We start from the raw sequence: 16,203 nt of genomic DNA on the forward strand, positions 1-16,203 counted from the left end.
TGCACAAGCCGTGCACTAAATATTAATAGTTTTATGTTGTTAAAAACGCTAATGAAATGCACTTGCCGACGCCGCCAGTTGTAAGCTGCTGCTGCCCGGCCAGGTGGCCAGGTGGGCAGATTGCCAGGTTGGCAGGTGAAAGTTTTCACGGCATATTAATAGCTGATTCTGCGAAGGCGGTGACCTGGCCAAAAACAGCTTCACTCGAGGACACGACCGAAAAGTGCTTGCCACAAGCATCCTGCCGCGTTGATGCTGCGGAAGCATGCGTGCGTGCAAGGACGGCAAACTGCAGAATTTCCAGCGTTTCGTGTTACGTGTCCGCACACTCCATCCATCTGGCCGTGTTACTTTGCCCTCTGACCGGCAAGTGGCATGGCATTAGATTTTTCAGCAGGAATTTGCAGCGTTTGTGTATTTTCGCCTGCCCTTCTCTCGTGAGTGTGTGTGTACCCAAACGAGAGTGCGGCATGCTAGAACTTTCAAATTTCGAAATATTTCTATATGGGCGGTGTTTGAACACTTTGTACTTCTAAAACACCAACCGGAATTTAGAGAAGAAAAGCGGTTCTTAAATTAGCTAATGCGAAACCGTATCGTTTTACATGAAATGCAAACAACATTTCTGGCATTTGGGGAGAAATTCATTTTTAAATGCAAAATGTAAAAAGAAAATAAGAACGAAAATAAAAGTATACAAGTTTTGGAAATGGATTCCCTGAGGTTTTAAAAGAGTTGGCTAACCAACATGCTCTTTATTTTTAGAAATATGTATAATACTAACATACCATTTGCTTTTCCTCTGAATGTAAAATTTGTCCCAATCTTGCCGATGTAATTTTCTTTTACTTAAGAGAGATAAATTTAGTTTTTATCTGTAAACAAATATTTCAAGTAAATATCTATCAAATATTATAATAATATATTAGTTGTGTTTTTTTTCTTTCGAAACTGATTAATAGAGGAGCGAAAAGAATATTTGCCAACCCAAATTTTAAAGATCATCGCGAATTCGTGTCCTCCCAAGGGGCCATAATTTCTAGTCTCTGCCAGTTGAGTTCAGTTCTTTTCTATCTCGCTCTGTTCGCTTTCGGTGGGTGTTTTCTATTGCGTTTTGCGAACAAATTCAATTGCAGCACGTGTCGTTTGGCCATGTACACAAATATATGTGAGAGCTTGTCGGTATCATACGTATATATATTTTTGCATCGATATGTTCGTATACATAAAAAAGAATTCTTGAAAGGTTAAATGTCACCAGTAGAACTTTAAAAAAATTGCTCATCAACAAATAAAAGAGTTAAGCAATAACGAAGTGGTATGATCCGATAAAAAATGTTTGTTTACCTTATGGGTACAAATTATTTTAATGTTATTGTAAATAAATAAAATTTTGCACAGACTCTTGTACCATAGCTTTTTCCCGTTCTGCCAAGGATGAACTCGTTTCGCCTTCCCTTCAAATTTAAATTCCAATTCAAATGTCTTGAACATGTAATTTTTCTCTGTGTATGCGTAAGCTTCTGAAGTGTGTGGGCATGTTAAAAGCAACTGACGCCAGCAGTTTTGGGCACTGGACAGCACCGCCCACTTTATCGAGTTTATATTTGTGCGGAAGAAATGTCGCTGGAGTGCAAAAAATGCAAGGCACAACAAACTTGTTTGTCAACCTTCAAGGGGGTGAAAGTGGGCGGTGTTGGTTGTTGGGTGTTGGGTGTTGGGTGCTGGGAGGTGTTCGAGGGCGGTCTGAAGTGTTGGCAGAGACCCTCACGTAGTTGTCTGTGGCCACGAAAAAGTTGCATAAAGTCAACAACTTTCAGTGGTTTAGTGATGTGAAAGTTGCTAAGCCCGAAATGCGGCTCTTGTCTCCACTTTTCCCCCAGCATCTGCAAGAAGGTCAATTACTCGAGGAACTTGAGTTAAAAGGCGTGAGAATACACAAACTGGACAAGGGAGAAATGGACAGATAACTTTGCCAACAAACTTTTCAGATTTTGGTAAAAGATGGCAGCATTTTGGGTGCATTATTAAATTTAGGTTTTTCAACTGCCAAAAATGTTGAGTGTTGAATTAAATTTTCGTTTCTCGGGGGAGGAACAAAACAGACAATTTTATTGTATTTCAATCGCATCTAATCCATTGTGATGGGTGGCCAACCGAAGCTGTCTGGCCAATATCAATCAAAAGTTGGCTACGCCAGATGCCGTAAAACTCAGCAGCTTATCAACGGTTAGAAGGGGCAAAATGGGATAGGAAAACTACACAATCAGCAAAATTAGCGCAATTTGCGCCGCAATTGCAATGGCGAAGGGCTGCAATTTATTTAAATACAACGGCATGTGCAGCCGTCAGCAGTCCCTCGTCAAAGCCAACAATGTTGGCCATGGCAACAGCCGAAAACACACGAAAACACACACACACATACACCCACACCCGCCAACAATTCAATGTGGGAGCGGGGTTTTGAGTGAAATAAAATTTAATGCCATCAACAGGCGTAGAAAGGAGTGGAAGGGGAGCTGGAGTGGTAAAAATGTTTGCGGCGCATAAACAAGAATTGTTGCCACACACAGCACCGGGTAACACGCTAAACCATTAACTAAACAGCTCAAAATAAAACAAAGGCAGTCATAACAGTGCTGGGGAGTTAAAGGTGTTGCAGGGTGGATGCCCTGTGTTATTAGCTCGGTTACCCGCTAATAAGGTTCTAAACAAGCCCATGGTACCAAACATAACTATGTTAACAAATTTATTTTCAACCAAGAAATAGGAAACAATTGTATACCTCATTAAAATTAAGCTAGTTAAAAACATGTATAATTACGGAATACTAAATAGGAAGAAATAATTAGTTGAAATGATTTTTAAAAAAAATATATTAATAAATGCAAACTAAATTTTTCGATTCATCAATTCAGAAATAACAATTTCAAACTAGAAAGTAAACAGCATTTATAAATCTGGCGTAATTAAAAACCTATTAAATATTATTAAATTAAATGTAGAAATATGTTCATCATTAGTTGCATGCAAATATGTAGTTTAGAAAGCTTCACCAAAGCTTTGCCTTCTAATTTAGTTGTTAGCCAATGGAGTCTAGCCGAATCCCGTTCCCAAAAACAATTAAAACTGGAGCCCTCCTCGGTTTTACAGAATATTGGCCTGAAATTTGAGTGGAGGCGGGGAAAGGGGTGGGGAAGGATGGCGCGATTGGAATGCACTCACACCCACGCATGTGCAGGAGCAATAAAAATAGCTGTAACCGAAAAATAGCGGCACTTAATAAAATAAGCGTGTGGCAGCCCCACACAAACACACACACACACATATGTAGATGGTTCAACCCACATGCTGTCAATGCATAAAACAATTTTCCACGGAAATTGCAGTAATTAACTTTAGTACCTGCTTGAGTGACATTGTGAAATTGTCTGTGTGTGTGTGCAGGATGTTGTAGGCCAAAACAGGATGCCCGTCAAAGTGTGTTTGCATGTGGGTTTGTCCCTTTCTATGTAAATTTTGTTTGCACACAAAAAAAATATAATTACTTCATGATTTGATTTTTTTGATACTGAAAAAACAGAGACAAGTTAAAAAAAATATTTTTTGTGATTCTTTTAATTGTTACTTATGTTAAGTTCAGATTTTTTTACTTTAAAAAAATTGTTGACCATTTTGTAGCATACTTTTTGAGCGTATGCACTCAGCGCACACTCTCGCGGATTCCCTTTAAATGAGTTCAGTAACTAAATTTAAAATGTAAATTAAATATGTATTTTTTAAAACAATTGAGGCAGATAAAAACCAACATTACAGTGTCGTGAGCCTCAGTGTTTTTCTAATTCAATTAAAATTGGCAGCTACAGCCGGCAAACACGAAACAGCGACAGCAGCAACAAACATTCAGCCAGTAGCAATGGCGACTCATTAGGAGGTCTGCATATGCAATCGAACACAGACACAGACAGAGCACTCAATCCCCAAATAACCCCAAACACTACCCCTCCCCCTCCCCCATCACCAGCCCCTCCCCCAGTGTAAGCATATGTTTACGCTTGTATTGGTGTTAATGTTAACTGTCACTACATTTGCCTGCAGCATTTTTGGCTTTGCCGCCCCCACGGTTTTTAACTGGGCCGAATGCTCTTGTTGTTTGTTATGTAACTGTAAAAACATGTCAAACCAGCATGAGTGCGTGTATGTGTGTGTCGACGCGTGCAAGTGTGTGTATATGTGAGTGTCCTGTAGGCTGCGTTTTTGTGATTCTGCCAGCATGAATGGCGCACTTTGATCGCCAGAGTTTATAAATAATTCAGCAAAAAACCTTGTATTTTTTAAACACAAACGCTATCAATATCACGCAACTTATATATTTTAACATGAATTTCTAATAACATTTAGGTAAATATACCTACTATAATAAAAACATTAAAAGGCAATCTGCAAAGCAGATTTTAGCTTTTATTTGTTAAACAGCTTTCCTAATTTTTATTTTTGTTAGTCATTATTGGATTTTCTTTTTTTGCTGGTAAATTGATCATTTAACTTTTAAAGCGTCAGTCGAAATACAGAAGTTACACACATTTTAGTATCTTTAGTGCCAATTTTGTTTTGAAGGTGGCTTCTAGGCTTTATCCTATTTATAGTTTTGCAGATTTGGTCGGTTTGTTTGCTATCACACATTTGCCACAACAAGCCACAAAATAAATCATGAAATCATTTTATGAAGGGCTGTGAGCACAAGAAACATTAGACCATAATGGTAAATGGAATTTGCGATGGAGTTTCATTGTTTTATGAACCTAAATTAAGTATACACATATTAAAATGCCACATTGCATGTCAAAACAAACATGTAATGCAGACTCACAATAAGTTAAAACTTAATTATCAGCTTGAATGCTAATCACGTGGAAAACCAAACGAAAGCTTTCAACAAATATTAACTGATTTTCGGGCTTCTATTTATGGCTTACACTTCAGTCCAACTGACTGACTGAGCAATTAAAGCCACACATATAATTTTCGCATTACGAGTCCACAGAATAAATTATAAGCAGCAATTTATTCGAGCATGCATAATAAGCCCACGCACACAAAGTTTCTTTTGCTTGAGTTATTGTCAAAATTATCCCCAATGTCTTTTGCATAATTGTATAGCGTTTTAGTTTTCGGGTGCGTCCCAGTGCCCATTATCCTAGCTAAGCCTTAAAAGTTCATTTTAATCACCCATTCAAGGAGTGTTTACATTGCTGCGTGGGTGAGCGTTTGATTAATGAAGATTAATAAAGGGGAAAATCGTTACCGATCTGTAAAAGGTTAGTTTGATGTGCGTTGGATATGATTTAGGCCCGACAGTTTATTTGCTTGGGTGGATTTTCCCAAATTTTATAGCCAATAATGTGATTTAATTAAGCGATTTGTGCAGATTGAAGCAGTGAAATGAAATAACTCATCTATTTAAGATATAAATTAAATTTTGGCCAGAAATATTTGTTTGACAATTTATGCGTTTGTAATTTTAAAAATTGTTTCTCATTGCTTAATATGTTCTTCGTCAGTAAATTCATACTGACGCTATAATTGAAGCATCGTGACTCGGCGCCACGCTCATATATAAAATGTTATTAAAACGCAGAGAACCAGAAGAGTGAGCACAATGTGAAAACTAGACGCTGTGGCCATTATAACATCGCTTAAAATTTATGACAGCACTTGCGGCATTTCGCGTTGAATTTTATTTATTTATTTCGCCGCCTTTTTCCTCATTGTTCCCATTTCCGAACTTTGCGTGCCGGCAATAAGATTAAATTGCCATTGTTGCCTTGGCAATGTTGGACAAATGAGAACTGTCGGGCACAAGATACGTTTATATCCATCGTAGATAAACAGACAATTGAAAGTCAGACACAGCTGAAAAAATACTCATACCTTTTACGGTGAAGTATTCTTTTTTTTGTTATTTTTCCCTAGATATTATAAGTTGGTTTCTACTATTGAAAATTAAATTAAATGTAATTTAACGCTACTAATGCGATTAACAGTTTATTTTCGTAACTGCTTGGTTATAGTTTTAAGTTACATCTGCTTCAACTGCAACAAAATGAAGTTTTTAATCTGGTTTTCACTGTTTATAGTCTGCTATGAAGCTAACGATTTGGAGAAAAACATAATCCACGGTTAGATCTTTGTTTTGAATACATTTCCAATCTTAGTTCATTTTTTTTTAGAGATTTGCTTGAAGCCTGAAATTGGACCTGCCTGCCAGATACTTAAAACGTATTACTGGAGCGAAGATGAAAAGAAATGCCTGCTTACCAACCATTTAATAGAACCTTGTGGTTTCTTTCACAGTGAGAAAAGATGCAATGAGATATGCATGAAGGAATCCTGGACACTAAATAACTTGGAAAAATATGTACTCACTTTGTCTTAAAATAATAAACTCAATTACAAACTATGTGTAAAAAAACTTATTTAGGTAGTTATGTAGAGATCTATGTGATTAAAAATGTAGCGTGGCTAATTCATTAACTATGGGCTTAGTGCAGTACTTTAAGGTAAATTAGCAGTCACAATGAAGCGTTTGAACTTGTTCGTTGTAATAGCTCTGTTCAGTATTGGCTTTAGTGCCAGCCGTGTTCCCAGTCCAGTGCACAGTAGTGAGTATACAGAATTAGCGTCTGAAAATCATTAAATCACTCACATTTTGTGAAAGATCTTTGCAAGCGAACCGGTGGATCAATAACTTGCTATCAAGACAACACTTGGGGTTTCGATGAGAGGAAGCGAAAATGTTATCGTGTTCGAAAGGCCCAAGCACCTTGCGGGTTTTTCGATGGCGAGAAGGGTTGCCAGGACTTTTGCCTGCATCCTAGCGGAGGATAAAATGTATATTAAATGTATAGCGGGGAAAAAGTGATTTGTTTTTTCCCAATTTTTATTGTAAGTGTTAATGTGCTTCAATTAAAATATCGAATTAAGAGATCAAGTTACAATTTTTTTGTTTTATATTGATCAATTATGTAACTACTGATGTTTAAAACTTTGAAAACAACAGTAAAAACTGGAACAAGTTTTCGTTTGACTAATATTAAGGTAAAGTCTTAACTTCTTTTAATTACTACTGGTTTTCATAGCTAAATATATATCAACACAAATATATATTTTGATTATTCGAATTGGAGCATAGATAAGAATTTTCTTAGTACATCCATGTGTTTTTCTCGTTTGTTTGCCGGCAGAATGAAGTTCATCAGGCAGCTTCACTGGAGCGTGTGTCCTTGGCCGAGCGTTGTCCTTTGCTTTGTTTGTTGTCTGGTTTGCAACTGCCGCTAATGAAACATACTTCTGGCACTTTATTTCATTTGGTCTCTCGCCTCGCCCTAACAATCTCTGTTTCAGCCAAGGACCTACAGATCCCACTCCCCTTGCAGCATTTAGCTCATTTTCGCCGGCTTGGCTCAAGTTTTTGTGTCCTTGGTTTTATTAGATTTTATTTGCTTAGTCTTTATTTGTCTTCAGCCGTCGTTTTCCTTCTTGCCAGCATTAAGTGTCCAATTTTAGTCCAGGGTCTCCACTCGCCGGGGTATTTTTAGGGTGATAATATTTTGCTACCCATTAAATGAAAATTGAAGGAGTTTTTTAGTTCCAAAATGTTACACTTAGTTAAGAAAAATTTCAAAATCATTTTCCAATGACAACCTGTGTAGTAATATCATTTATTTCTTTAAGCATTATTGAAAATAAAAATAAATTACTAAGCTTTACTAAACTTACATTTGGTAAAACAAATCATGAGGAATTTGAATACAATTGGGTTTAAAACTTTAAAGAAAATATATTGTATTTGGAAATGCTTCATTATTAATATTTTTAAGTCAAGACGCTTTAACTGTATTGTTAACATTTCTTAAAATAAAATTTTAAGACATATATTGCGTTTAAAATTGTAGTTTTATTTAGATTTGTTAATATAAAATTTTTAATGGTAATTTATTCTGCGGAAAGCACAAAGTATCAAAATGCCGTAGTAATATTTCTAGCTACTCCTTTTCCTTTTGGCCAGTTTTCTTTTGTGTTCAGCTTTCGCTTGCCACAGCAGAATCCTTGTTGCTGGCTGCCGTTTCTGTTCTATTTGCTTTGGCCTTTTGTTAGTTTGTTTTGAGCAGAGAACTTTGCTCAGCCAGCTGGCCACATATGTATGCCAGCCAGCGCAGCACAGCATCCTTCCTTGGCTCCTTGACATTTTTAAAGCACTGTTTTTTATTTTTCGTTTTTTAGCAAATTCGTCAAGTTTGTAAACACAAATTATGACAATTAAGTTGACTGTTGACTTGTTTGAGTTCGCCGTCTGTAAACTTTGCTTGCAATTTAAAAAAGTCGGCAAATTGCATTAAACTCCTGCCAAAAGCGTTGACAGCGAATTCAATTAGGAGGGCCGTGGAAAAAAGCCACTCGCTTGACATTCCGGATCGAGCTTAATTTTCGTTTTAATCCCCGTGCATCCATTTGCAGTGGGGAAAGTTTTGGGGGCTGCTGCTGTTGGTGGCAGAGGTGGCACAGGTGGCAAGCTCACGCAGAGTTCTTCCTGGGGGCACGGAGGTGTTAAAGGTGGCCTGCAGCCACAATTGTTCATTAGATTAGCAAGTTGGCAGCAAAAGTTTGCAGCCCGGCTCAAATGCCACTTTCACGGCTGCTGACACACTTGACTTGGATTGCGTTGGATTCTCAGCCTCTGGCCCACCAGTTTTCCATTTCCATTTCCACTACCATTCCCATTCCCACTTCTTCTCCTTCTTTTTCGTTTTTGTCATTGGAGGAAATTTTATGAATTTTCTTATCAATTCAAAAGGCGGGAAACGACAGAAATTTACGTGCTCAAAGTGGCAAGTTGTCACAACGACAAGCCAATCTATATCTGTGCAAGTGTGCGAATGTACGTGTGTGTGTGTTAGCCAACTTTTGGCTCTTTTTCGCCTTGATGCTGCCGCTGCTGCTGCACCACCACATCGCTGTCTCAATTTGTCATTGAAGTTGCCGCTGTGCTGCCGATAAGAAAGTTTTCACTTGATATAAGCAAATGCGGCTATTGATGGTAAATGTTGGCAGTTAGTCCGCTCCCTCGACTCTTAGCTGTTTTCAAGATTTAAATTGAATTTTCGAGATTTTTTAAAGAGCAGTCGCTTTGCGTTCTTAAACGAGAGCAAATTGCAAATGATTTGCGCTTGAAAAATGAAAGTGCTTTGTCACCATTAACTCAAATCACTCCCACAATTAAACTTATCTGTAATTGCCTTAAAGTTTGAATTGAGTTTTTAAGAGTTTAAAGAAGTATTATATGCGGCAAGAGGAATATTATATTGAGTGGTTTATCAAAAACCGTTTAGTTCCTTTTAATTTAAAATTGTGAAAGCTTTAATTGAAAGTAATTTTAGTAGTAGGTATAAGCTATTTTCCGAATGCAATTCCATTTAGTTTAAATTAAATAGGTTAAGAAAATCCTTTTTCCGTTTAGTATATTTTAATTAATTCAGTGGAGTGTGAATACTCAGGTTCCATACAATATGCAAATGCTAGTGAAAACAAATGAAAGCGCTTTGTCATTACTTAGCTTGGAGCTCCCCGCCAATTAAACTTATCAGCAGTTTCGCTTTATCTGAATTAAGTTCACACGTGGAGGACACGCAACTGGACTGCGGAAGTGCGGAAAATGCCCGGGGAGAGCGGGGAAAGGGGGAAATGGAAAATGTTTGCCGCCAAGAGGAGCCGCAGACGCTGAAGTGCGTAAGGCAACACTCCTGTGGCGGCGCGTGTTACATAATTAAAAGGCTGCCTCGAGGTGGCAAGAGCGTGGTGGAAATAAGGCGAGAGACAAACTATAAAATAAAGCAAGTGGAGCGCAAATGCGAAGGGGCCAAATATCACAGGGAGCGGCACACTCGAGCGCATAAAAGAGTTTTTATTACCTGACTCCAAAGGGGAGGGCCGGAAATCCTAGTCCTGCGTGGCTCCACCTGAGTAATAGCCAGTGCGCCTCATTGTCCTTTTCCGGTAATAATTCCGCATTTACCCCCAGCTCGGTGGCAACCTAACACGTTTGTTCTGCCGTCTGCCCGGCTAAATTAGCTGTGACAGCCGCGTGGCAAGAGCGTTGCTGCCCGCGTTCCATTCCCCATTTCCCATGTCCTTTGCCTTCGCTTCTGCCTGCAGGACTCTTCGGCGGCTTGAGACATACCTGAGGCGACTGAGGCGACGCCGTGCGACCACGTTATCATTTATAATGAGTTAATTACATTTAATACGCATGTACAATGGCCTGTTGAACATGGCGCACAATTAAATGTGACCCTGGCCAAAGGAGCGTCGCCGGCAATAACAACAAAGGATAACGTGGCCATATCTCTGCGGGTTCGTCTGTATGTGTTTATGTGTGTATTTGCGAGTGTCTGTGTGAGAGTTCGGCGCTTTAAGCAGTCGTTGCGTTTAATGGCTGCTTCGAGGTTTATTAGCTGCTGATTGTAAGCCTAATTACAACTGGCTAAGCTGCTCGAATAGTGCGGTTAAAGTAGTTAAGGTACTCAAGGGAAGGCAGGGAAAGTATGTCCAGAAACTATAAATAAAACTTTAGTAGCTATAACATTTTTTATACAGTCTAGACATTTTATATTCTTTTGCCATATAATCAAACTTTTACATAGCTTTTTCAAAAAGTTATCTTATTACTTTGAATATTTCTGACATAAACATAATAAAAGGGAAAAAAACTTAATTTTTTAGCTAATCAAATATGAATTATTCAATTAACTTTTGCTGGAATCTGTATAAAGTTGTTTACGTTTGATTTATTGGTCAGAGTTTGAAACAGTTATTTTATAAGTCAAATGTTTCCCTTATTTCTAGGAAAAAATGTAATTTTTTCTAAAGCACCTAAAGGTTTTTCATAAATAAATTTATACTTCCCATAAATAAAGTCAGAAAGTTAAAAAAATACATGTTTTTTTGCATTTATGTTTTTAGTGGTTGAGTTTTTACACCTGTTAAATATTAAAAAATGGCATTCTTACTGGTTATCCAGACTTGGAAAAACTTGTCGGTAACTAAAACAATATGCCATTTATCAATAGCCCATTTTTCATATCAGCAGACCGATGCATCGCGATGCAGTGGGAAGACTGAAAACATTTATCAACATCCATTCCAAAAAAACACACCGATTGTGGTGCATACGGGAGTTGGGATCGGCAATATTACGTATACGTGACGGTGACTGGAAATGGAAAATCCATTCCCGACGCCTTTTGGCGACAAATTCTTTGCAGACATCTAAGCATTTAACAATTTGCGACCACGCCCATACAGACTCCCACTTTTGGCTGCCGGCCATTGCATTTCTCGGAAGACTTAAAAAAGCCCAAAAAGCAACCAAAAATTATTTTAAACCACAATTTTGGGGTTCGTTTTGCTTCAGCTCTTTTTAGCAAATAAAAACTCTGCTTTGTGCCTCCTGTAGTGCCTCGTGTCCAGGCTCTTGCTACTGACAGCTGCAAAATTTGTGCGCTCTTGTTCATTTGTTTGACTGCCCATTGTTGCTGTCAGTGAGTCTGTGTGTATGTATGTGTGTGTGTGTGTGTGTGTGTGTGGGAGAGTGTGCGAGTGAGTGTTTGGTTGTGTGCGCTTGTTTGTTGTTATGCCAAAAATTGAACACACAAAGCAATTGCCATGCAACATTTGTGCAGACATGGCCCAGAGTAAAAAAAAACCCAAAAATCCAAAAAAAAAAAAAAAAAATTACAAATAAAATTGCTGTACAATTGAACGAGTACAAAGGCCTTCCATGTGTATGTGTGTGTGAGCTGGAACGCTTAATAGTTTTATTGCCGGCCACAAGCGTTCTTGATACTCAGCAATCACAGTCTTTCATGGAATGGCAGACTTCTTTTAAAGTGGTTTAATTGAGACACTTTCAGTTTTAAAAGAAACTCGAAAAACTAATTTTTTTATAACTTATTATTTGCTTTTCAAAATTTCTTTTATAGATGAAGATTTATTTTATTGGGCAAATAATCTTAGTCACCACGTATCATAATATCGAAATTTTCCACAATTGTCCACAATTACATACTTAGATTTGTGTGTTTATTTTACTCTAAGTTTAATAATACCTTAATTAGATTCAAATACAAGAGAATAACTTAATTAAATATCTGAAATCAATTGATTTTGAAATCCCTTAGGAAGGGGTATTATTGTAACGACTCTGTAAGGCTCACAATAAAATTTGATGGAACATTCTTGGCCAGCACATTCGTTAGTTGTCATGTCGTGTGGTCGATTGTTTATTGTTAACATGGTCAATTCAACGCCACCCATCCAGCAGCCTGGGGTCTTTAGATATATATTTCTGAAAATATCAAATTACTTGGCTTTCTTCTGATGCGGCTCAAGAATGTATATCTTGAGCAATTTGTGGCTTTGGCTTGGCTGTCAGCACAGTTCGCATTCAGAGACAAATTAATCCGTTTTCAGCTGCCTGTCAGGGCCAAGTTGATAGACGGAGCTTGAGATTCGGCCCAGAAGGGCGGCTTTAACACTTTAAGACCACTGAACTGCAGCTGCTCGGCCTGGCAATTCTGGCTAATTAGGAACTAGATTTCGGCACGGTCTCGGCTGAATGTGCGTCAAGTGCTGAAATGGCTAATGCACTTTACTGTTGCCACTGTCGGCCGAAAAGGAAGCTGGCCGCTCATCCGTGGGCGGGGAAATATTTTATGGGCCGACCAAAGACGAGCTGACCGACTTCATCATCAACAAAGCTGGCGCCTCGAGCGCAAATTTCAATGCGTTCCAGCATTAAATAAATGTCCACTAAAAGTGTCCCTGGCATTGTTGTTGCTGCCCTTGGGGGCGTGGCAGAACAGGGGCGGCCAGGCGGATGAAGAACAAAAAGATAATGGGGCTGAGCTCAGAGGCGCTTTGCACACCTGAAACATTTTGTGGCACGTTTTGTTTTCAGCTAATATTCAGAGTAATGTAAATTGCGACTCGAAGTCTTGCTTGAGTTTGTAATTGACCTTCGTTTTATTTGTGAAAATTATCTTTATAGAGAAAATATACTTTAGGTAACAGTTCTGCCATTTTTGCCATTAAACCAAGTTTTTGTAACTAACGATTTTAAAAGAAATTATCATACATTTGGAATATAAATATTTAAATTCTTATTAAAACAAACACCTATTTTTTCTTTTTTGGCTATTTATGAAGGGGTTAAAATGCAATTAAACAAATAAAGATTAAAGATCAAACAAAAGAAAGTAATCTACATACAAATTTATAAAATAAATACATAACCTAGATTTATATAGTTCATATAGGTTTCGTGTGGTTATAATATTTAATTTGTTATGAATAAAAATCATTTTTTTTTGAGTGCATTACCCAGTTCTCGTACATGTCTCAAGGACATGTTCATGGCTGACTGCCTCCTCGCAGTTCCCGCTGAACTGAACTGAACTGAGCTGAAGTGGACTGGACTGAGCTGGCCCAAATCGCTGCAAGTGCTTTTAAGTCGTTGTCAAATGCAAAGAGCACAATAATTCAAATTTATGACGCGCAATTGTGCTCACACACTTTTCCTGCGCCTCCTTTTGCCTTTTCTGCCCCGCGGCCCTCGAATTCGTCCTTTTGGCAGGCATAAATAAAGGAAAACTTGGAACGTGCGTCCAGCTGAGTGGGCGGTGGCTCGTCATGGAGTATGTAAATTTACTGTCCTCGGAGAAGGGGAAAAGTAGCGTAAAAATTTTATAATTTGTGGCTCTCTCACTGAACAATTATTTTATTCTTCCGTCGTCCGGTTTTCTGGTTTTTTTTTGGTATCTGGAATAGGTGAGGCCGCAAGAAAGTGAAGCTGTTGGAAAATTATCTGCTTTTGATTTACGGACTTTGTTGGACGGTGTCGTAAAATCTGCTGAAGCCTACGCCGGGTAATTTCGGATTCGGATTCGGATTCGGTGATTTGGATGTGGCTTTTGTGGCAAGTGATAATAAAACTGGGACACCAAGAAGTTGATCTGGATTTGAGTTCATGCCTTGATTTCCGATGGTTATGAAAGCTCTAGTACTCGAGAGAAATAAAAGCGTAATGAAAACAGAGAACTAGCTGAGTTATTGACCGAATATCCCATTAATTTTGTATCAAAGCGTTTCAACAAATTGCATATTTATTTAATTGCTTCAAATAAATCCCAAAATAAAAGCTATGCAGTTTCATCAACACAAAATGTCCATGGGAAACAATAAAAGTGGCATTTAGTTTGGCACTGGTATTCAATTAGACGACCAACGACTGCATATGCCACAAGAAAAAACGTAAAGAATTATAAAGAAAATATGCACATTTGAACAATTAAAAAGCAATATCTATGCAATCATTTATGGTTCGAGGTAGCCACTATTATTTCGATTTGGAATGTGTTTGCGGATTTATAAACAAATCCCAATGCAAATCAACGACACCGAACAAATGCAGTTTGATTTATATTTATGCTGCTGCAGCGGGCGTAAAAAATCAAACGACAACTGCCAAAAAAAGTTGTAATGCCGAAGGAAACTTTGGAAAAAACCAAATGCAAATAATTGCGTCAGGCAAATAAATTAAAACAAATGCAGGGCAAATGCCGCAGTTGCTGGGCACAAAAAACGGAGGCCACACAGAAACCAGCACAAACATTGATTAATACGAGGCCAAATGCATTAGGCCAACTCACATAATTTACGACCGCCAGTCCAACTGTCTATGCATGCACAAACATTTATTTGTTTAATGCATTTTGCAGGCATATTTATATGCCGATCGCCTGGATTGCAGCTTCTGGCGCTGTTGTTCTTTTCTGGCATTTGTTTCCGATGCTGATGTCGATGGCGATACGCGGCGTATACGTAATGCGAAATGTCCTATTGCCACAACGAGAGCAAAAGCAGCAGTGGCGGCACGAAACTTGACCAGACTGTCAGCTGCACAAACAGGACTAAACCATCGATGCCTGCGGACCCGAACTCCCGACTTGCCTCTGGGTTTCAGATAGTTGATAGTTTTTTTTTGTGGCATGGTTCGTTTTAGCTGGACAGTTTCGTTTAAATGGATTAAAACAATCAATCCGTTTTTTAAGATTTTTGTTTATCACAGTATTTGACTTAAGATGGTTTTTAATGGTAGTTTAATGATTAATAAATATTAACCTATCTAAAATTATATTTTAATTATATTATATGCATTGCAAGCTGGTGCTTTAAAATAAAAGACAAAATTTAAATACAAAGAAATATTTCATTGTTGTATAAATACTTCTTTGAACAAGTTATTTTGCAGTGCAGTCACTATTACCCAATTTTCTAAAGCTTAATTTAATTTTTAAAAATGTATTTGTTGCTTAGGGTATTTAAAAGTCCGATATCCCCAAAATATAATTTTCTTGTTCTTTTAGCTGCCTTCATTGTTTGGTTGTTGTGAAAGCAGCATTTGACATGCGGGTTCAAAGCGTTTGGCAGGCTGTTTGAATTCCTATTTGCATTGCGTGTGTTTTGCTCGAATCACCTGGTCTGCGCCGACACACCTGTCCATTGCCCAACTGTCAGCACCCAACGCTCGCGAAAATATTTTTGGCAAGAGAGCAATGGCGGCGACAACGACAACGACAACGACAACGACAACGAAAACGAAACCGAAAACCCAAAAAAGATACACACGAGAACGGGTTCAATTTTGCCAGCAAGCAAAAGGCAATAAACACAAAACGCAACCAATTGAGTTCGAATGCAAATATTTGGAAACGCGTAGAGGGCGGCAAAAACACCGTTTTGGCAAAGGACTGCACGATCCCAAAAGAACCGAAGGACAACTCTCAAAATTGACATGGGAAAAATTTTTTCCCGCTATTTAACAGTTTTATACCAAGCAAGTTTTCATCGCAAGTGGAAAAGTTGGAAAGAGCTTGCCACTTTGTTTGCATTAAATCAGAGTTGAAGAGAATTCAATTTATTTATCTATAAGTTTGCTTTTCTTTTTGTTTAGATTGGTTTATATACGATGTTTAATAATATAAAACAAACATATATTTATATTTTAATTGTTCAAATATTTTATTTGTTTTCGATACACACATTTGAACCAACTTGGCTTAAATTGAATTATTATTTTCTTTGTTT

The 16,203-nt window shown here is 38.0% G+C and overlaps 2 protein-coding genes across 2 annotated transcripts; both read left to right on the forward strand.

Moving 5' to 3' along the window:
- Window positions 1-6,077: 6,077 nt before the first annotated feature.
- Window positions 6,078-6,460, forward strand: LOC108102101. The gene is made up of 2 exons (XM_017206755.1): window positions 6,078-6,179; window positions 6,231-6,460. Exons 1-2 carry the CDS (start codon window positions 6,104-6,106, stop codon window positions 6,434-6,436), a joined length of 282 nt encoding a protein of 93 aa, XP_017062244.1. The 5' UTR covers window positions 6,078-6,103; the 3' UTR covers window positions 6,437-6,460.
- Window positions 6,461-6,567: 107 nt separating this feature from the next.
- LOC108102100 lies at window positions 6,568-6,991 on the forward strand. Its single transcript, XM_017206754.2, has 2 exons — window positions 6,568-6,662; window positions 6,719-6,991. Exons 1-2 carry the CDS (start codon window positions 6,578-6,580, stop codon window positions 6,886-6,888), a joined length of 255 nt encoding a protein of 84 aa, XP_017062243.1. The 5' UTR covers window positions 6,568-6,577; the 3' UTR covers window positions 6,889-6,991.
- The last annotated feature ends 9,212 nt before the right edge of the window (window positions 6,992-16,203 follow it).

The sequence above is a fragment of the Drosophila ficusphila genome, unplaced genomic scaffold, assembly GCF_018152265.1.
Source record: "Drosophila ficusphila isolate 14025-0441.05 unplaced genomic scaffold, ASM1815226v1 contig_607, whole genome shotgun sequence".
NCBI lineage: Eukaryota > Metazoa > Arthropoda > Insecta > Diptera > Drosophilidae > Drosophila > Drosophila ficusphila.

What these genes read in the sequence shown, in the direction of transcription:
- LOC108102100 (XM_017206754.2), top strand. Translation starts at nt 6,578, where the DNA reads ATGAAGCGTTTGAACTTGTTCGTTGTAATAGCTCTGTTCAGTATTGGC. An exon ending in TCCCAGTCCAGTGCACAGTA is followed by an intron (nt 6,663 to 6,718) that starts GTGAGTATACAG and finishes ATTTTGTGAAAG; the next exon opens with ATCTTTGCAAGCGAACCGGT.
- LOC108102101 (XM_017206755.1), top strand. Translation starts at nt 6,104, where the DNA reads ATGAAGTTTTTAATCTGGTTTTCACTGTTTATAGTCTGCTATGAAGCT. An exon ending in GGAGAAAAACATAATCCACG is followed by an intron (nt 6,180 to 6,230) that starts GTTAGATCTTTG and finishes ATTTTTTTTTAG; the next exon opens with AGATTTGCTTGAAGCCTGAA.